The 23224-nt window shown below is 41.6% G+C and overlaps 1 protein-coding gene across 2 annotated transcripts; it reads right to left on the reverse strand.

Moving 5' to 3' along the window:
• Nucleotides 1–902: 902 nt before the first annotated feature.
• LOC140540828 (uncharacterized) lies at nt 903–14076 on the reverse strand. 2 transcript variants are annotated; one of them, XM_072663258.1, is made up of 5 exons: nt 13255–14075; nt 8683–8859; nt 4999–5217; nt 2955–3168; nt 903–1744 (listed from the first exon to the last, which is right to left on the reverse strand). In XM_072663258.1, exons 1-5 carry the CDS (start codon nt 13726–13728, stop codon nt 1566–1568), a joined length of 1263 nt encoding a protein of 420 aa, XP_072519359.1. In that variant the 5' UTR covers nt 13729–14075; the 3' UTR covers nt 903–1565. The 2 variants fall into 2 exon arrangements, with proteins under 2 accessions (XP_072519359.1, XP_072519360.1); XM_072663259.1 differs by having other exon boundaries at nt 1638–1744; nt 2947–3168; nt 13255–14076.
• Nucleotides 14077–23224: the final 9148 nt, after the last annotated feature.

A 23224-nucleotide genomic window follows, 5' to 3' on the forward strand; every position in this document is an offset into this window, starting at 1 on the left:
TGAATTCTTCTAGTTTAGTACCTAACCAGATGTGATTTCTCATCAGGCGCTTTAGGCAGTTAGCTGAGTAAGGGTACTGGATAAGGATAATAATGGTACATCCCAATGTTACTGGTTCCCTTGGTTGCTAAGGTATTCCGTAAAACTGGTGTGTCTCAGGCGGCAGTGTGTCTAACTAAAACTAGTTGGATAAGTCTGCATTCGACAGCCATATGGCTTATGAAAGAACAGGCCTTTTCTATTAAAGTATTGTAACAATGTTACTACTCACTGTGACCACTTATCCACTATTATTTATCAGTGTGTTGGAGAAACTCTGGTCTATGTTTATTGTTAATCCTGCTAAGTATGTGTAACTCTTACATGTTTCTGTGGGTATCAGTGAGTTACGTTATCTGTATACATGTTAACCTGTCTATACTCAATGGCATGTAGACCAGCTTATGAACAGGTGTAAGCGGTGGCAAAAAGTACAGTCAAATTATACTGAAGTGGGAGTAAAATGTGTATGTGTGTCTTAATCGAGCAGGATGAACAAGTAAAAGCTGTACTGTTTCCTTATCAGTTCTGTTTCTGTTGAGACCTAGTTCTGCCTTGTGTGGCTGTTAACTTTTGGACCTTTCCTTATTTGGTCAGCTGCGTCCTGACCGCTTACACTGACCAAGTGAACACTAGGTTCAGTATACAGTATAACCATAGACAGTGGCCTGGGTTTCCCACTAATGTAAACATTAGAATTTTAAATGCTTTGCTAAATCAAAAAGAACTAAACTGATTACGGGCTATTAAAGATAGTTGCTTTTTTTTTTTTAAACATAAAACTGTTGCTTTTAAGTTAAAATGAAACTAATTATGTCCCAGCTTCAACATAAAACACCACAACCATAAAAACTCCAAATATGAACCATACACATTTCATTTTATTAACAAACATCATAAATCATCTAAACATACCTCGCTGTACATGTGAAACACAGAGAGCGGATGATTCTGCCAGGCACTTCTGTAAAAAAAATGTTCTGTTTTCTCAACTGACTTCCATAAATAAGGGGAGTTTAATGTTTTCCCACGGAGGTTGTGTTAGCCACCACAGGTTGCCAACAAAAAAAAGTCATATGTGACAGAAATGGCAAGCAGCAATTAAACCAGCAGCATGTTGATCAAAAATAAACTTAATTTAAATGTTCATTTGACAAGACTTGTGTTAAGCAGCTCACACTGCAGTCATTATTACACTAATGACACTGTGACACGGGCAGGCACGGTGTGTCCCGACTTCATTACAAGCTTTACACCTCACAAGCCTTCACCTCACACAGGGGTCCACTCTGGTCAAAACAGCCATCTTTGATGGAAATTAAAGACGATGTCATTCTTCACAAAGCAAAAACATGTACACACCAGCCTTTGGTCCCTTTTGGCACTTAAATTAATCAACAACACTCCAAACATGGCAAGTGTAAAACAATGCACTTCAACTTTGAGGCAACACCATCTCTCTCTCTCTCTCAGGCTGTGTTTATCTGTCTTTGCCCCCCCCCCCACACACACACACACACACACACTCATTCAAACATAGCAGCAGCCAGTCCAGTTTGTCTGAAGGTTTCCGCCACCTGTTTGGAGTGCTGGATTTTGGCTGAGAGGGCCTCAAACACATCGTTCTGGTCTTGAGCAGTGGCAGTTCTGTAGATGAACGCTCCCAGTGATTCCAAGCCCCTCATGCCCAGGTTCACACCACAGCCTTTCACACAAACAACAAGGGCATGTTATTCTCATGTTAAAGCAAGCATATGTAACAATCCTATTATTTTTAATATGGAAAAAATATCTGTAAGTGAAAGACAATAGTCTCTACCATTGCATCTCTGGTATGGAACGCTGCAAGCTAACATGACCATGTGAAGTTCACATTTTCCAAATAGGCCACGTCGTTACAGCCCACCTTAATTGCACATGGGTGGGGGCCAACGTGGAACCTGAGGAAAAAATTTTCTCGGCTCCAAGTTGGGCCACATCATACAGGCCCCATATGGGCATGTTGCTGGGCTGCTACTGCACTGTACATGCTACTACATGCTACTGCATGTAACTTTGGTGGAGCTGCAAAAGACCTCTCAGCAGAACTACACAACACTGCAGAAGTCATATTTGTGCATAAGATTCTTTAATATTACTGTTCCACCTGAGTCCACATGATTCTGTCATTTCAGATGCTGGTCCTGTATCCCTCAGTTTGTCAACAAATGCACATTTACAGCTGTCCATGAGGGGGAGCTCATAGCATGTGCTAGTACTTGTGCTAGTGTTGTAAAAGTGAATTACACTCTCCAACTGTAGGAAGACAAAATACCATTTTTTCCTCCTAAAGCCACTTTAAGAAAGTTCAGTTTAAAATGTATGCTGTAATGTAAAATATGCTATGTGTGCAATATGGTGAGAATACAGCCAGTCTCACAGTTATTTAAATCCAGATTCCCAGCCTGATTTAGTGCTCAACAGTGGCCCAAAAAAACCCAGCAGCCTGGAAATAGACTCAAACCTCAAAATGTCAAGGGCTGGGCAGCTGAGGACACCTCCAAAATGGCAAATGTAATGTTGAGACATTTTTAGCAATAGCAAAGGTTACAGCCACTGCATTCGTCACAGCCATTGCATTCGTGAAAAATAGTAAAGGTAATGGTTATATACAGACACCTCAAAGAACTTTAGATGCACAAATGTTTTTTGCATGATTGTTCAGCAGAAATGTCTTGAAAAAAAAATTAATTAAAAAATTAAAAATAACAGACAGCAACATTTGGTATTAAGTACACTCATAAGGTCACTTTTAAGTTTTCAGAAAGAAGGAATTATCTGAGGAGTATTAAATGAGTTAGGATGTTAAACCGTGAAGGTCTATAGATATCCATTACTCTGTAACTACTTTGTGAGTTAAATACTCACAAACTGACCAGTGTCGAAGTTAAGCACGCGGGCAGCTTCTCCTTCCACGGTGACGGCCACGTTATCCTCCTCGATGTAGGCGGCGCTGACCCGCCGGTGGGACAGCATGATCTCAAACAGCTTCCGGCTGCACTGCATCCGCTGCAGGGTCAGCTCACTCAGCCGTGGTTCAATGTCCGTCTTATAGGCATTAAAGGACTGGTGGAATATGTTCTTCATGATCTATAGACAGAGAGAAAAGACAGTATTATTACAGTGTGTTTGTGTGAATGTTTCTAAATGACTTTGTTTAGGCCTAAAGACATGCAGAAACACACACAAAAAAATGATGGACTTCCCAAAAACCAAAAAAGGTCTATGCCTCAGACTGTAAGTAATGGTCATATAGACATTCCCTATGCACGCACGCGCACACACACACACACACACACACACACACACACACACACACATACATAGAAGGAAATAAATGCCACATGCTCCACTGACTCACATCCTTGCCCCCATCATCCTCCAGTGGTGTCTTGGTAACGTCCCCCCTATCTTCTGCACTCGTCACACACACACACACACATACACACACAGATTCTCCCTAGCTGTAACCAGGTAACAGCATGTGTCTGTGTAAATGACGTGCTCTGTCACAATAACGACTTTGCGCTGTGACGCCACTGTCTTATTAAATCTTCTCTCTCTTTTTCTGTCTCATATATTTTCCCTCTTTTTCCCTCCTTTCCCTTTAATGTCTCATGCCCCCCCCCCCCTTCTTTTCCATCCTCTCGCCCCTCTTTCTCATTCTTGTCTTGCAGCAGTGATTGAAATCATGTGATTTGCCCTTTAAAAGTTCTTTACACAGTTTTAACTTTTTAACTTTACCAGTTACACATATGGACCATACTGTTAGAGTATACAGTTAGATTTTAGACTGTATACACAGGTACCAAGTAAACACTGATATTACTGAATCACAACAGAGTCACACTAGAAACTGGAGGATTTTGCTTAAGGGGTAATTAGACATTTACTCCTGTGTCCTCTCTCCAAAGCACTCCTTCATAAGCATGGCTGGTTTCAGTGCATTTCCCGGCACAACTGAGCAGCCTGAGGGAGCAGGAGAGCAGGTGTGAAAGCGTCACACAGTATTAGAGAGTTTTCATTAGACCTGCTTTTTTAGCCACTCATGTGGAAATCCCAGCTGCAGGCCACCACACATGACTCCCCGCACAGGGAAAGCCTGTCACTTTCATAGCTCTACCCGGCTATCATCAGGGCGGCAAAAGCTTATATAAGTTTAAGTGCTACATCTTATATAATTTAGTAAATATATAAGATAAAAAAGACATACATTCATGTGAAAATATTAGTGCGGCCCACAAAAGCCTCTGTTCTTTTTTAACATATTTAAACATATGGACATTTGATCTTCATTTAAACAGTATTGGCAGATGGGGGTGGTATTATAACAAAATAAATAAAACTGATAAAATGTAATTAATATACATGCAATTGTCTTGTAAGCAAATGTTAGGACACTCCCACATTTACAACTATATAAAATGCCTGCAATTAGAGGTGCAGCATGGTTAGAGCGTGGTTAAAGGGGACTTTGGAGGAACCTCTTATTTAAGCCTCAGACATTCAATCTGATTTGCTCTTGATTGTTGAAGTGAGTGGGATCACTATGGCCAGATCTCTGAGGCCTTCAGAAAGAAGGATGTAGATGCAGATGAGTCTGGGAATCAGCCGTTCCACCATCCACTAAATCAAATTAAAATTAACCAGCATGGCCAGATCAGACCGTCCTAGCAAGTTCTGCCACAATAGAGCAGACCACAATATAATATAATAAGAGGTCTCCAACAGTTCTAAAATGTCCTCACAGGACCTACAGGAAACTCTTGCCACAGTTGATGTCAAAGTAAAAGGTGTGCAAGGAGAAATTTCTTACTGTAAAAAAGAAATTACAGAGACTGTTTAGATGAACCCCATAGAGCCTCTTCAAAGATTCTCTAAACTTGATCTGTCAAACTGAAACATGCCAGGATGTCTTACTGAGGAGCTGGCCGTGTGGCGCAGGAAACGCATCATCTTTGAGTCAGCAGATGTGCAGGCCAGGGCCATGTAGCGGTTCCGGAACGTTCCGTAGATCTTCAGGTGAAAGCCAGGTTTGCCTGAGGCCTGAGAGGAGCTGCGAGGTTCTTTAATGGCATCGATGCCGTACGCCGACAGGTCAAAGTACAGGCTGTGTGCCCTGATCTCTGGCGTGGGGACCTAGACCAAACAGAGGGAATACAGTGTTACTCTCTAAAGCAGGCTATACACAATATGGACACACATATTGGGACACTTGCTCATTCATTGTTTCTTCCAAAATCAAGGGTATTAAAAATAGTTTATCTTTTGTTGGAGTAACTAGATCTACTGTCCTTTCTGCTAGAATTTGGTGCATTAATGAGGTCAGGATGTTAGAGGATCACCACTCCATCTCATCCCCAACTTCCCCATACTTGGCTATACTTTTCTACATGGACTAAACAACCTGTGTGTATGTGCATATGCATCTGTATCATCAATGGGTATAACTTAAAGTAGCTGAATACATTCATTAAAAGGGGTCCACAACTATTTGGAAATATAGTTCATGTGACTTATTGTCAGTATACTCATACACTTGTACAGTACAACATACAACAGCTTGAAAAGCCAGGGTCAGACATGCTGCAGCACCACTGGAGCAAAGGAGGTTAGATGTATTGTCCAAGGGCTTAACAGTGGCAGTTTAGCAAACCTGGGTATAAAACCCACAACCCTGTGCTCTGACCGCTGAGCCACCACAGCCAATTTCAGTGTAGTTTCTTAGGCCGAGAACATGGCCAGGCCAATCTGTGTGCCTGTTAACAAAGTTACTGTTAACTTCAACATGTTGCAGTCCTCAGTAGACGCAGGGACCTGACCTTCCATCACCTGTGTTTTGAACTACAGACGGCAGAAGTCATCACCAATTTCCCTGCCCACTTGTTATTCCTTTATGTAAACTTAATTCTGCTGACGTCAGTAATGCTGGTGCGTTGCCTGGGCAATTAGATCACAGATGACTCTGTATATTTATTCACTAGCACATCAGTGACAAATGACCATGTTCCATGCATCTGGAAAAGTAAATGTATGCAAACTATGTTCCTTTGTGTTTATTGTGAATATGTCAAGCTCTTTGTCATTATTGTGTCTGTGAATTGGAGAATGCTGGTGGTCTAACAAAATGACCACTGCTTATTCTGATTCAATCATATATTAGACTAATGTAATGAAGATGGCAAATTTCACTGGTTAATCACATTTCCTTTGTAAGGCAGAATCTACCAGACAAGACGGCACTGTTTTCTAATAAATACAGAAATGCTAGCACAGTACAGCCCAGCCAGGTCACATAAGGAAATGACTGCTCTTGAATTAGACTGGAATAAAGATTTAGAAATGACATCCTCTTACATGGAATCATACAGCAATAACAATGATTATTATTGCTACTGTAGTCTCTCCTCAGTTCATTTGTTCTAGTGCTAGACAACATCAGCTTTTTCCATATTTAGGTTTCCTTTTTTGTTAAAGATGAGCAACAATACTGACACTGTGACCCTCCATGGACTTAGCATATTATGTAACAGGGCCACTTTAAGCATTTTAAGCACTTTTTTTTAAACAATAGTTGTATTTCCATCAACAATCTGTGTCTTTCTAAATATTTAACAAGCTGAAATAATATGGTTATGATTGCATTTAGCAGACCTGCACACTGTTCTGATTATCTGCAGGGTGGTCATAGTGTTTTTATTTAATTCCTTAGACTACCATATTTGGAAAACCACACTCACAGCTCAATGCCAAAACTAACCTACAGTTCTAGGGTAAGCTAGTGGTCCAGTGGACTAAGGTACTGCCACTATGATCCAAGGTTCGAATCTTGTGTCACGCTGATTGCCATCAGCAGTCGGAGTCCGGGAGAGCACAATGGTCCTTGCTCTCTGGGTTGATGGCACTTCCTCCCCACATCACTCCTAGTGTGATGTTGGTCAGCACATGTGTCTGTAAGCACGGGCAACCATCTGGCTTCACATGTGTGTGAGGAGACATGCTATAGCCACCCCCCTTCTAGTGTTGGGGGCATTGCTAGAAAATAGGGTACAATTAAAATAATAATAATAATAATAATAAAAAAACACCTAACAAAACCCTTTTCCGTTAACATCATCTGAAGTAGAAGGAAACTGTCTTAAAGAATATACAAGAGACAAATTCCCCAATCAAGAAAAAGGGAAAAATAAAGCAAATTGCGCTCTTGTCTGATTGAGTAGGTTCCTGAGTGGGTATGACCTAATCGATGAAGTGAGTGAAGGACAGACAAGACCCTGTAGAAATCAATTTTCCCCCTTCCTCCATTCTAGATAAGATCAGTCCTGTGCAGACCTTCCCCTGAACTCATCTACTCCCCATTTGTCACTGAACCCCCTACTGCCTATTAAACAGCTTACATTTATCCCTCAGTCACTCCAGGTTTACCGGCGGCAGGAGCAGCTGGACAAGCTGTCGTTTCTATCTTGCTAAAAGCACTCAATCATTTAATATTCAACAATCTAAAAAGTACTGCTGTAAAACTGATTTAGTTCCACGCTGTAAGAAGCTGAATATCAGATATGAAATGTAGCTTGTGTGAGAGCAGGGCTGATGTTTCAGAAATAAATAAAAGGAACTGGTATCTACGGTCTATATACCATATCTGCCTTATGACTGATTTTTGCTGACTTAAACCTTTTCATGTTTTTCATTACGTGTTTCATGTCTTACAGCAGCAGCTCTGAAATGCACTCACCTAAAGTGGTAAGATATATAGATATGTCTCTCTACTGAGGTTCATTTAACCCCAACATAGGGACCTATACAAGGTAATTGCTGAAAAAAGGCACTGCCTGCCAACTGTAGAGGAAATTAACTTAGGTGCTGTAAAACTCTTTTTGCTGAAAGGGGTCACCTTATCAATGCGTGAATCTCAAATGTTTTCCTACTGGAATTTTGCTGCACTATCTAAGAGTATAATGCATAATTTACATTACCTGAAGGGGTCTAAAGCCCCCCAAATATCACTGGGTACCAGTAGAACCATGTTTTCTGGAGTGATGAAGCTTCATCCAATACCTTTGGAATGGAGCTGCAGAACTAATTAACCACCATTAGTATCTGATCTCACTAATGCAATCAGATCCTTACAGCAATGTTTCGACACCTAATGTAAAGCCTTCCCAGAACAGTAGAGGCTGTTGCTGCAGGGGACAAACTCTCTATTAATATCCTGGATTTCATAAGAAATGAGGAGGAGGTGCCCGCAAACATTTGAAATACAGTGCAGCTGAACCCTATTATGCAATGCTATTATTTACATGCTGATAATAACATCAATAAAATTTTAAATAAATCATGATGACTTAAGCTAAACACACAAAAGGAAAACCTGTTCAAAACCAATAATGCAGGTTATTGGGCTGCATGTCTGATGTCACTGATTATAAATGATCACCAAAAGCAGTCTGTATATCTGCCACTGTGGGACAATTTGCAATGACAAGACTGTGATTAGGACTCTGAGATATCTATATGTCATCTAATGGTGCTTTCTGATCCTCTACACCTGTAATTAGATTAAATGCTCCACCCAGTTTCCTGAAAGCCCAGTCCAATGCTCACCTGTCTCTGGTCCAGTCTCTCTATGGTGGCGTTAGCTCCATAGGCATGACATGACTCTACAATGTATTCTGAGCTTATGCCCAACACAGAGCAGGAGTCTCCACAAGAGCCGTCAGCTACTACAATCACCCGGGGCCATTCTCCATTCGGGATCCTCCTCAGATACTCATCTGTGAACTAGAGAGAGAGAGAGAGAAAGAGAGAGTGAGAGAGAGAGAGAGAGAGAGTCACAAAATGGCAGGAATTGACCTGTCCATGCTCGACCATTAATATGTTCTTTCTGAGTAGGTGTTTCCGAATTTTCCGAGCTCAGAGTAGGAAAAAAATAGAAATTTTAACATGAGTTGGTCACACCATACATCAACAGTAATGAAAGCAGTAGTATTATACAGTATTTATATACTTACATGTGTTATTAAATCAGTGATGTTTGGATGCTTAAAATACAGCATAATTACAACTTACAATGCTAACCTGAGACATAAACAGTGGGACATATTTTGATTAGATTTACCATAAAACACTGGTAAAAGATCAGTAGTGTCAAATCAGTAGTGATGAAATGCAAAGTTGTTATCTAACTGTATTTTTGTAAATGTTTTAAAATAGAGTAGTTACAAAACTGTACGAAATGAGCTCTAACTGGAAAGTGCCCAGCTCGTGATGGCATTCCTAGCTTCAACATCCGACTTCAGAGGTACATGGAACGAGTCATTAGAATGTAGGTGAACAAATGCAGTTCCTCTTAAATACAATTATTCTAAATATAGACTACAAAGGTCAGCTTGGAAACTGGATATGGAGCATGTTAAAACCATAGATAACTCCAATGAAATTACAGCAGGGCTGCAGTGGGATGTGTCAGATGTTTGACCACCACATCTTGCACTTGCACTGAGCCAGACGGATGTCTAGTCATTAAAAACACCCCAACACTAAATAAAATCAAACTCGTTTGCCTTGCCTTTTTGCAAGTGAGCTACTCAGTGTGTCTGGTTATATCAGAGGAGGCCTAAAAAAACAATAAGGCTTATTAGATATGGCGCAGACAGTCTGAATGCAGACACTTCGGCATGCACTGTGATGTATATGGTTTATCCAGTACAGTCCACTTCCAAATAACAAAAAAAAATAAATACACCTTCATATGAATAAAAAATACTATATTTAATATTTGCCCCTAAATGTCTGTTGCAAATATTGCACAAAAAGTAGAACTGTCCCTCTATAAGAGTTTCTCTTCTTGCAGAGACTGCTTAGGGCCCTTCCCAGGGAAGCATGCAGTGTGGATAAAAAGCCTAAAGAAACCCCAACAAAAGGCTGTCACGACTACAAATAAAAGCGTCTTCATGTCCGGACCGGAGTGAATGCTGCTTTGGCGGCCAGTAAACAGCTACTGGCTCTTACAAAAGAACGAGATGAGGGAGAGGACAGCAGCAGGTCAACTCCGAATAACAGCAATGATCTGAGACAGACAGAGAGAGAAAGCGATAAAGCCACAGAAGTAGGGAGAAAAACCGAAGGGGAACAGTGAATCTATTAAAAGACTTTATTGCTCTGTCCTGCCTTCTTCGTGCGTCAGCACTGATATTCAACCTCTACTAAACGCAATCACCTGTACATAAAACCTGCCACAGCCAGACAATTCAGTCAAGTCACCCCCAGTAACACTGACTGCTGTTCACGGTCCTGCTAATAGGATTACACAAAGAAAGTGTGTGGTTTAGAGAGTGCAAATGAGCCTTCCATTAGTTTCCAAAGATTTGCATTACTTGTTAGGAACATTATTAGCTTTGAAAACGGAAGAAGCAAACGCCAGAACCAAACATGTCTCAGTATAACAAGGTCTCATTAAAATTATACCGATACCACCCCCAAAAAAAGTGTAACATTCGCAAGAATGTAACATTTACAAGGAGCTCCTGTCCGATATTTTTTTGAAATTTGTACGATTCACAAGGAGCTTCCATCCACTGGTGGCACTATTTTGACAAAAACGTACAACCCAGCCTGTGAGGTTATACAAAATGAATAAATGAATGAAAAGTTTAAATTTTACATTCTGCCATGGGTATGTTTAGGGTTTGGGTAAGACTTAGGTTAAGTTTAGGTTATGGGTAAGATTCGGGTTAGGTTAGATTTTGCCTTGGTTAAAGTTAGAATTAGGTTTAGGTGTAGGTAAAACAATGACACAGCTTGCTTTGTAATATTCTCTGTGCAATTAACAATTTGTGACACATGCATGACAGTCAAACTGTATTTAATACACATTGTACAAACCCTTAATCTGCCTTTTATTCACATAGGCAGACTATATTTGGGGCTTTCTAAAAAACAATAAAAAAACCCCACATTTCTGAAATGAGAGTGTTTTGCCTCAAGCGGGAATGCGAGTCTCTATCAGGCTACATATTGATGACCTTGTAAGGAGAAAAGCAGTAGACCCCTGGCTTTCTGCAATCTGCCAATAGTTGTTCCCACTGCAAAGAAGAGTCTCCAATCTCACTATGGAATGCTTTGAGGATTCATTCCTCATCATAAGACCCATACCTACCTGCTTCCTGTTAAGGAACATTTCATTCTTATTACAATTTCATCCATTTTAATGGAAAACTCTCCTGCTCTTAGAAGATCCTTCACATTCTAATCCTCTGCATGCCAGGCAGCGACGATGCTCAAGGCTGCTGTCTCTGTTCAGTCTCAGTCATGCATTCAATTTTTCCTTTTCTTTTTTTCACTACTGTGCCTCTGCACTCATTCCTGAGGCAGTGGCTGTTTTCTAATGATAGCGCTGAACAATCCCACAGAATAGGGCGGAATAGCAGAGGCAGATGTACGGGTGAATCAACTGCTTGACATGCAAATGACTGTTTCATACAAACAATGCTATGCTCAATACAGTAAGAACGATCATGTAGAAACCAACCTCAGTGGACTGGTTGAATCACATACACCAGTGAGCCGTAAAACTATAAAAACATTGATTTTCTTCATCTACAGAGGCATCTATCAAGGGGTGGATATCTTAGGCAGCAAGTGAACAGTCAGTTATTGCAGGTGATGAGTTACAATTGGGTCAATTGATGGCTACAATTGGGTCAGTGCATCTCCAAAATGGCAGGCAGGTCTTGTGGGGTTTTTTTCTGGTCTGAAGTGGTCCTTACTTACCAAAAGTCCTCCGAGAAAGGACAACTGGTAAGAAGGCGACAGGGTTCTGGGCACCTAAATAACTATAAATCCTTCGAAAGAGAACACGAGGCCGCATTTCACCCAAAACCTTTCCAGGAAAATCAAGCACTGTGCAGTACATGCTGGAGTGATTACAGCTGCTTTAAAATCTGCTAAGAGGCGCAAAGGCTGAACTCTTTAACAGGTTCAACCACTTTCATCTTCTATCCTATGGTGTTCTGAGCTGGATCTGCTCCGTCAGGTGCCCTGCTGTGCGCTTTAACAGAGAGACTCGGAAGCTCTTTCTGGATTGAGCAAAATGCAGCTCCTCCAGGAGCTTTAATCTGTCAGCCTGCTCAGCTGCACAATCCTCTGTGACTATACTTAAAACAGCACCTGATATTCTCTTGTGTTATGCACTAGATTCACAGCGGGCATTATATTTTACTATAAAAATAAATCAAAAAAAAAAAAAGCTATGAAGGAATTTTGAACATTTTGTAAAAGTGGCTGAAAATATTTAAATTTACAGTTAACTGCACTATTTTAAGACCAGTCCTTTACCTTTTATTTACCCTATTTCTGCAGTACTCTGAGTGGCCACCATTGCTACCATTTAATCCAATTGTCTAATGCTTCACTGATGTTACTGCATTTATTTATATGTAATGATCCAACAGGCCAGACGATCATAGATTTCTACATTGTAAGTGTCACAAACTCTCATTCTGGACAAGAAATCATATGATTTTAAATGCACAGTGGCTATAAATGTCTTTCACTGCAATTCCATCAATAGCTTTTCAGAACAATCAGAGCATGGATGTGTAAAATTCACAGCAGCTTAAACACTTTCATTTTAAATAAATCACCCTGATCCACTTGATATTACACTATATCACTCTGAATCATTTAATCATTAAAACATATGCCTCTGCTTCACTCCATCACAGCTCCGTATCATCCTTGTCCACTGTATTACACTGTATGACTCTCATCAGCTTCATTCTTGCACTGCATTACTCTGATCCAGCATTACATTCCATCACCCTTGTCAAGTATTAAACCCTGAGCCACTTCGTTCTTGGACTATATCACCCTCGTCCAGCATTACACTAGATCTCTCCGCTTCACTCCAGTATAGCACTATATCACCCTGGTCCACTTCATTCCTGCCCTACATCATACCATGGTTCAGTGTTTCACTGTATCACTTTCGCCCAGTATACTAACTAACCACTGCATTACCCTGGTCCACCCCCACCCCCTGACAACACACACACACACACACACACATACACACACAACACCCACCACCCCCTATATTAGCACACATTCCTACTCCAGTACTACCATCTTAAATACAGTGAGCATAACAGTGAGCAGAAGCATGACCTCACTGACCTTTGTGCCTAGGTGCACTTTCACGTCCACTTTGTGCTTCTTCTGCTCAAGTATACTGAGCAGGTACTCCTGGAACACTCCTATCTTGGTGAAGAAGTGCTCGTTGTGCCAGCAGCCCTCCATGTTGTCGAAGTCCACGCCAAGGCCCAGCAAGAAGCGCACGCTGCGCGGGTCCAGCGCGATTTGCTGCGGCCTGCACAGCAGCGCCGTCCTGTAGCGCTCGTCCAGCACGGTGAGTTTCAGCACTTTGCCCGTGCGGACAGCGACCAGCGCCGCCGTCAACCCGATAGGTCCCGAGCCCACCACCAGCACGGAGATGCGCGCGCGCCACTGCCGAATGCCGTCCAGGCTCGCCTTGACAAGCACGTACACGGCCACGGCCAGCAGCGTGCTGAGCGCCGTGTCGCACGCGCTCCCGTACTGCCCGTCTGCGCTCGCGCTGGCGTGCGGTGCCGCGCCGTCCGCCCCGTTCATCGCGGGGTCTTTCCCTTGCCTTCCTTCACTCGTCAGACAGCTCCACTTTTTCCATTACGACGTGGCCACCCTGCAGCCAGAGAGAGGCGCGCGGCCACACCGACCGGCAACGACAAAACCGAAATGATGAGCGCGCGCGCAAAACGGACTCGAAGAACTCTCAACGGTGTTGCTGTGCGCGTGGTTTCATCTGATGCATCATAGCTGGAGAGAGAGAGTACACGCGGTGCAGCGCACTCTGGCAAGTGCTGAAGTAACTGTGGCGCGAGGGCGAGTGTGTGAGAGTGTGGGGGCGTGTGTGTGTGGGGGCGTGTGTGTGTGTGTGTGTGTGTATACACTTTGAATGCGCTGACAGGGACGAGCCTGAACCGGGACAGGGCGCGTGTAGGCTTCCTTTCTCCCTCCCACCCGCATTCCAGCAAGCTCCGCCCACTCGCTCCACGATTTATCACATATGCAGTTTGCCGACGGTTGGTCGGAAAACGGGTGGGGAAATAAACCCTCGTGTCTATGTCGCTTAGCAACGGGAGACGCTAAGAAGGCTTTGCCGTTAATAATCTTTCATATGTGCCGTTTGACTGAAAACGGGTGGGAAAAGCACCATTCACAAGCGCTCCTTCCAAACTTACTGCGGTCCATCCCAGCAACGATGCAGTGCTGTGGCTTTAATGGACGTGATGCCGAACACTAGAATCATAACATCCTATTAAATAAAAACGTACAGGCCATTGGGAGTTTCATCCTGATCAACACTGGTTTGCAAAACAGTGGATGATGTAAATGTCATCATCCAAAGCTGATGACATTTACATTTATGGCATTTAGCTGACGCTCTTATCCAGAGCAACTTCCAGGGTTATTCATGTTACAGAGGCGGGTCAACGTAGTGTTAGGACTCTTATTGGTGTAGCGCAGCATATTCATCCAGACTGGGAATCGAACCCCAGTCTCCCACATGATGTGGAAGCTCAGTGGCAGGTAGTGGTGTTATCTGTTGCACCACACCAACCACTACACTAATGACTAACATACCCAAGTGCAAAACACAACACATTTTGTTGGTGGTGAGGCAAAATGCTTCCCATGCTGGTGACCAGCATACCAGTGTCTAAAATACAACATATGCTGTTGTTCATGGTGTCCAGAAAGCTTCCCATGCTGGTGACCAGCATACCATTGCTGGGAAAACAGAACATGTTGGTTTTACTGGTGGCCATTAGCTTCCCATGCTAATGACCAGCATGCCAGTGTCTAAAATACAACATATGCTGTTGTTCATGGTGGCCAGAAAGCTTCCCATGCTGGTGACCAGCATACCATTGCTGGGAAAACAGAACATGTTGGTTTTACTGGTGGCCATTAGCTTCCCATGCTAATGACCAGCATGCCAGTGTCTAAAATACAACATATGCTGTTGTTCATGGTGGCCAGAAAGCTTCCCATGCTGGTGACCAGCATACCATTGCTGGGAAAACAGAACATGTTGGTTTTACTGGTGGCCATTAGCTTCCCATGCTAATGACCAGCATGCCAGTGTCTAAAATACAACATATGCTGTTGTTCATGGTGGCCAGAAAGCTTCCCATGCTGGTGACCAGCATACCATTGCTGGGAAAACAGAACATGTTGGTTTTGCTGGTGGCCGGAAAGCTTCACATGCTGGTGGAGCTGCATACCAGTGCCTGGATAGCAGCATATGCTGGTTTTACTGGTAACCCATAACTTCCCATGCTGATGACTAACATACCAGAGCCCAAAACAACATATGCTGTTTTGTCTGGCGGCCAGGATACTGGCTTTCCATGATGATGACTAACACACCAGTGTCCAAAAAACAGCATATGTTGTTTTTGTTTTTTTTTCTGGTGACCACTAGTTTCCCATGGTGATGACCTGCATATCATTGTCCAAAGCACACACTGTTTTTGCTGGTGACCAAGAAACCTACCATGCTGGTGACTAACATATGAGTGTTCAAAACACAACAGCTGCTGGTATTACTGGTGGTCAGGAAGCTTCACATGCTGGTGGCCAGCATACCACTGTCAAAAACACAAAATATGCTGGTTTTGCTGGTGATCGAGAACCTCGTCGTGCTGATGCCAGCAGACCATTGTCTAATACACATACGCATTGGTTTTATTGGTGGCCACTAGCTTCCCATGTCCCAGACCGGCATACTGTTGTCCAAAACACAGCATATGCTGGTTTTGCTGGTGGCTAGGAAGCGTACCATGCTGATAACTAGAATACCAGAGTCCAAAACACAAAAATAAGGTGATTTTGCTGGTGGCCAGCTGGTGGGTGCTGGTCTTCCTAACAGGGTTCTCTCTGTCAGTATTGCTTTCCCTCTATGAAGAAGGCCTGTAGCCCATTACTCAGCACGGAAGATCCAAGGGCAATGAGGCCTCTGACTTTTGCAACCTGAACCAACTGTATCTTTAGCAGCATGTCTCTCCAAGTTATTTTCAGCCAGTATTGATCTATGGAGCTAAAAGGAGTCAAGTCAATGAAATCTAGCCTTATACACTCCATTAGAGCCCTGCCAATGACTGTGCAAAAATAAAGACTAAGAGCAAGAGTGCTAGCAGCTCTTATGTTATGTAATATATGATGGCTCAGTCTAACATAACATCCCTGTCACACACACTTTTCTTGCCAGAAGAAATGCTCCAAATAGATATAGATCAGATCAGAAGGTCAGATATAATCAAATATTTTTATTAGATATTCATTGAAAGTTAAGAGGGGCGTTTTTTGTTCAGTAAAGCGTAACACTAAGATACAATCATTGCCCAACTTCATCCAATGAAATTATAAATAGAAAAATGCATATTTATAAAACACAAGAGGAGCTGTTTATACCACAATCAAAAATCCCACCAATGCAATAATGGCCTTTAGATGGTGGAATTTGATTGTATTCAGCCACACACACTTTAGTGAGGCCAGATACTTATGTTGCATTCTTGGTTCAGGATCACAACCACAAATCATCCTGAAAGGTTTAGATGAAGCTCCTGCAGTCCAGAGAATGCAGTTCCACTGCTCCACAGCCCAGTGCTGGGGGGCTTTATACCACTCCAGCCACTCCCCCGGAGTTTTCCATTCTATCGACAGTACTTTTCTATGGAGATTATACAAGCAGTGTGTGGGCAGTTGAATGCCTGTGTCAGCAATGTGTGCACTTTAAAGTAGCTGAATTCACAAGTTAGGAGGAGTGTCTGGATACTGTTTGGACAGAGAGCATATATAGTGTGTTTTCTCATGCCAAATATTCAGAGAACAGGCATATCTGGTGCCTTTCGAACATTAAATGTGTTTTTGAATTAATCATGTTTGATTTTGAGGTGTGATACCTTCTGTCTGAGGGCTTTCTCTCTTAGCTCCTGTTGCCATGGGCTCACTTTTTGACTTCAAGCTGATTGCAGTTGGAATGCTTTGTAGCAGCGGCAATAGAAAGGAGCACTCAAAAAATGGAATTGCACTGAATGGAGGAGTCGAGAGGCTGCTGCACTCTCTGATTGCGTCGCCTATGACGCTCTGTGGCTCACTGAGCTAAGAGAACAGAGAGGGGCAGGATAAATACCTTTAAATCACACAGCAGGGTCTCAGAGGCTCACACACACCCAAGGATCACGGAAGAATGAATGCAAACACACACACACACACTTACACTTAAATAGAATTGCATGCATACACATACTCATTTCAGACATGCTAATATATCAGGTGGTTCACATATGGAATACTGCATAGAATCAGAGGGGAATAAAGTTTCAGAGTTGGTTCCAAGGTGGTCCATTTGTATTCATAGATGTGGCAGAAGAGAACTGGTAAATTTGTAGCAACAAAAAAAAAACCCAATCCATCAGGTACACTTTATACACAGAGAACTGTGAGCTGTGGAGCAGTGGAACTGTGTTCTCGGGAATGATGGTGCTTCATTCAGTATCATGGGATGAGGTGGGGTGCCGAAGCTAAAGCTGTATTTTTGTTTTTATACCATTATTATAGAAGAAACAATGACTAAGCAGGTGTTCTTTTTACTTTTGTCCTAAAAACTGTCAAATATAATTAAAAACATACATTCACTCTCTTAAACACACAGTGTTAAATTGTTGGAATTATTGAAATGAATCATAAATGTCAGATGTATCATTGTACCACATTATGTATCGTGGTAAGACCGCAATCCAGTTAAACCTAAAGTAGCTGATTGTATGTATTTACTAAAATTACTGTCCACAAACATTTGGACATACACATACATATATATATATATATATATATATATATATATATATATATATATATATACACACACACACATATATATATATATATATATATATATATATATATATATATATATATATTCTTTCATAAAATAAACCTTTAGGGGTCTGTATTATTTAATTTCTACTGGAAGTTGACGTTGGGTGCTTACAGTTTGAGAAACCTTTATTTGTAAGAGAGCAGTCCAATCACTGCACCCTGTATCTGATTTGAGCATTGCGGTCTATTCTTCTTTGGTCATGACTTTGCTCACATATTTCTATTCACAATCTGTATTTCCAACACACTTCTTCCCTGCGTCACACAAGTTAACGGCTTGACCTTCACGTCCATTTAGCCAGTGGGCAGCTGGACATAAACCATGCTCTGTCTGTGGCGCAGAATGAAGGAGCATTTACCAACCAAGCTAATCATTCAGCAGCTGCGTGTGGAGAGATGAGTGGAGAATGGCTTGAGGTAATGATGTGTGAGATTCAGGGGCAAATGTTCAGAATGAAATGATTAAAATGCCTGTAAGGGTACAGCAGTGTGTAGTGTTCGACCAATTACAGATGCATATATTTAAACATAAAAATGTTCATAAATTTAACATCTGTTGGCCAAAGAGGCCTTATTCTAGTTTTCAGAGGCCCTGTCAGCTTGTTTATGCACCTGATCAACAAATTAAGCAGGATATCTTCCTTTAAGACTCATACAGTGGGGAAAAAAGTATTTAGTCAGTCACCAATTGTGCAAGTTCTCCCACTTAAAAAGATGAGAGAGGCCTGTAATTGACATCATAGGTAAACCTCAACTATGAGAGACAAAATGAGAAATACAATTCTGAAAATCACATTGTCTGATTTTTAAAGAATTTATTTGCAAATAATGGTGGAAAATAAGTATTTGGTCAATAACAAAAGTTAATACTTTGTTATATATCCTTTGTTGGCAATGACAGAGGTCAAACGTTTTCTGTAAGTCTTCACAAGGTTGGCACACACTGTTGCTGGTATGTTGGCCCATTCCTCCATGCAGATCTCCTCTAGAGCAGTGATGTTTTGGGGCTGTCGGCAGCAACACAGACTTTCAACTCCCTCCAAAGGTTTTCTATGGGGTTGGGATCTGGAGACTGGCTAGGCCACTCCAGGACCTTGAAATGCTTCTTACAAAGCCACTCCTTGGTTGCCCTGGCAGTGTGCTTGGGATCATTGTCATGCTGATGGAAGGAGGTTTGCACTCAAAATCTCGAGGGAGATTAGCAGTGGTCTTGTAGGTCTTCCATTTTCTGATTATTGCTCCCACAGTAGATTTCTTCACACCAGGCTGCTTGCCTATTGCAGATTCAGTCTTCCCAGCCTGGTGCAGGTCTACAATTTTGTTTCTGGTGTCCTTCGACAGCTCTTTGGTCTTCACCATAGTGGAGTTTGGAGTGTGACTGTTTGAGGTTGTGGGCAGGTGTCTTTTATACTGTTAACGAGTTCAAACAGGTGCCATTAATACAGGTAATGAGTGGAGGACAGAGAAGCCTCTTAAAGAAGAAGTTACAGGTCTGTTACAGCCAGAAATCTTGCTTGTTTGTAGGTGACCAAATACTTATTCTCCACCATTATTTGCAAATAAATTCTTTAAAAATCAGACAATGTGATTTTTTAGAATTTCTTTTCTCATTTTGTCTCTCATAGTTGAGGTCTACCTATGATGTCAATTACAGGCCTCTCATTTTTTGGGAGAACATGCACAATTGGTGACTGACTAAATACTCCCCCCCCCCCCCCCTCCACTGTATATGTAAATGTCATTTGTTGTAATTGGCTGCTCTGGTCTTGTGCCTTTATCAAAACACAGTCTCAATTAAACACTCCTTACAACTTCAATCTGAATGGGCAGAGCTACACTGCTATAAGCTAAACAGGCAGATAATGTGCATGTAAATGTACAGTTTCTGTAACTTCACAAAAACACTAAACTCTAAATGGGCTATATGTACTGGAGCATGAACTGTACATTTTAAAATATTAAATAATGAAGTCCACATGCCAAGATTTTTTTCGAATAGAAAAATAAGCCATAACATTAGGACCGTGGAAAACCATTCTTTTCCTAATCTAGAACTGACTTCTGTCAGGGGGTGGATATATTCTTGTCACTTGGATCATAACCAAATTGTGATGGCTAGATGACGGAGTCAGAACATGTCTAAAACATCAGGCAGGTCTTGTGGTCCTTACAGCACTTAAAGAATCTGCTGCTAATGTTTTAGAATGTTTAGATACCACAAGACGCCTTCAGGAGTCTTGAATACAAACGGAATGGTCGAATATTAATATTGTTGATATTGTTGGTAATATTAACGATAAGTGTTTGCTGATCCGAGTATGTAGTTGTCCACGATACCAAAAAAATCTTTTGATTTGTTTGTCTTGAAATGTTCACACGGTGTATAGAGCAGCAGCTTTTACACAGAGGCCAATTCGGTGTTCTAATGACAGTAATGACAGACAGGATAGAATATGGCAGATTTTCTACCCCTATTCTTCCCTTTGTCCGTCCTCCCTCTCTCCCCCGCCCCCTCTCTCTCATTTACAGCGAGCAGTTTTGATATTGACACATTGAGAAACAAGCTGCCTCCTACAAACATGTTCAAGCAGTGAGAAAAATACAGCAGTGAAGCTGAAGATCAGCCTGTGTGTGTGTGTTTGTGTTCGCACGCATGTGTCTTGTGTACGTGCTATGCTAGCTTTGCATAGAAATTACTGTTACTTTCTTTAGATGACAAGAATGTATTCAGGCGACAGCACCTTAATTTGGCTCCATGTTGATGTCGAAACAAAGCAGCCAAAATGGGTCACAACAAAAGGTGCTGATTTGCACAGAGAGGCAATTATGTCTGCAGGGATGAGCTGGATTATGGGGGAACATCAAACATCTGTGTGTGAAGTTTTGGAATTTCATGCAAAACACTCTAAGGCAAAATAAGACTAATGATCAGCTAATTTCTCCAGAGAGAACATGTGTATACCAAATATTACATTAAGTTTTCATTCCATCTGCACAAATTAGAATAAAAATTAGAAAAAAAATACAGTACATAGTATAAAGTACATTTTTATTTGCTTAAAATGGGAGTATAGTATTAACAGTTATCGTTCAGCACATGATTTGGTAAATCAGTGCTTAATGATGTTTAATCAGGTGAGAAAATCTGGAACCAAGATTTGTTTTTAGCTCAAAAGATCCCAACTGCTTTCTTCAAAATGACAGTAATTCTTGTTACTTTTACATATTTATGTTTACTTGCTTCTGTTTTAATGAGAGCTCAGGTTTTTACAAGCAAGAGCTTTTAAGCTTACTGCAAAGATCAATACTATTAGGTATTTAGAGCTTAGGTGTTTAAAACATCTGTATATATACATTCAAGTACCTCTACAATGTAAAGTGGTATTACTTAATATCCCTGTCAAAGCAAGACCACATATATCGCAAATGGTTCCTTTACAGCAGAACTCATTCATGTAAAATTTAAATTACTGTAACAAAATTTTATTACCAGTCATTTCTATTGGATCATTTCTCACAACATGTTTGTAAAAACATTGCTTTTTGTTAATCTTTAAGGAAAGCATTGCTTTTTTGTATTTCCTACATAGTCAGGACAACTTCCCACACATACACACACAGTAAAATGCTAATGATAAATGCAGTGAGGTGAATGACAGGCTCAGGCTCCTGCAGTAATTGGTTTCCGCCTCTATTCAAGCTCCTGGCAACCGCAGCTCTCCAGCATGGCTGCCGGGGGAAGAGAGAACTCAGGTGTTAATTAAAGACACCCAGGCAGAAAGAGCTCGAAGCAGAATGCAGGATAACATGAGGCTAGCAACGGACATCTGCCCAGTCACTTAGAAACTCCAGCTTATTATTGTGTGGTTGTCTAACTGTGAAAGATGTTGAGCAGTGTGCTTCTTGGCCTTTGCAATGTTGCAATGGTTACAGCCTTCCTTCCTCTTTTACATCTCACCTTAATGACGTACATGTGTGGGGAACAGTAATGATAGATGTGCACTATAATCGTTCGCTTGCGTCATGATGACTTCCACCGTGGCAACATATGGCCATTCACACACAACAAATATTAGGCCTAATATTAGCAGCTGAAGAAGAATAATTGTATGCATAAAATAGAGCCTGCTGTGGGTGCAATCAGCAGGAGTCCATCAGAGTACAGAATCATACTTCAGGTAAAAGCATGCAGAGGAGGCTATGAAGCACACAACACACCACTAGATACCAAACCCTCAGTAAATACTAGGGATGGGCCGATCAGCTGATCTTCAGTGTGATCAGTGGATCGCCAGTCCAATCGAGTACATCGAGTACTCAAAACACTATACAAAGTACAGACAGGGTGGGTGTGACACAACATGAACTCAGGCCTCCAGCCCAGGAAACACTCTACCAAACTATACAAAACACACTGCATTACAACACTACTGTTTTCTTCTAACTAATTTTGGCAGGAATTCCACAGAAAACATTTTATACACTCGCCACACCGAAATTACATGCATTCAAAGTGACACTGTTAGCATTACTGCAGGCAGTAGATGTACTGCAGTGGATAAAAGTGAAGAACAGTGCTGAGGAAGCAGTTCAGTCTGCATTGTAGAAAGGACTGTGAGGTAGATCTGTTCAGCAGCCTGAACCGCCTTTGAGGAGAAACTGCTTAGAAGGCTGGAGGACTTGGCCTGGATGCTTCACAGCATATGTCCAGATAATAGGGCTTTTCAAATTAAATAAAATAAAGAAAGAAACAAAGAAATAACAGACTTTGACAGATTTCGGACAGAGACAAGATGCAACTGCTCAACCAACTGTGCCCTTAAAACAAAAAAACTTGGAACCAACTTAAAATAGAAATTAATTGCGATCAGTGTGTTTTTTCTACAAACAAGCAAACTGCTACTACTTGTACTGAACCATATGCTACAGATACTGAAGAATAGGTAGAAATCTGCTGTAGTGTGCCTTTATACTAGCACTCGCGTCCCCTGCTGCAATTCTGCTGCCATTTGGTGCTGTAGAAAGACTTGTGTCCTTGAATAGGAGTGAAAGGCAGAATTCATTTAACAGCAGAGCTGTCTTAAACCCACACAGCGGATTGCAGCGGATGTAAGAGCAGGCTTCTCCGTTGCCTAGAAATGCAGTACCACATAATCAG

This window comes from Salminus brasiliensis, chromosome 19, assembly GCF_030463535.1.
Source record: "Salminus brasiliensis chromosome 19, fSalBra1.hap2, whole genome shotgun sequence".
Lineage (NCBI taxonomy): Eukaryota > Metazoa > Chordata > Actinopteri > Characiformes > Bryconidae > Salminus > Salminus brasiliensis.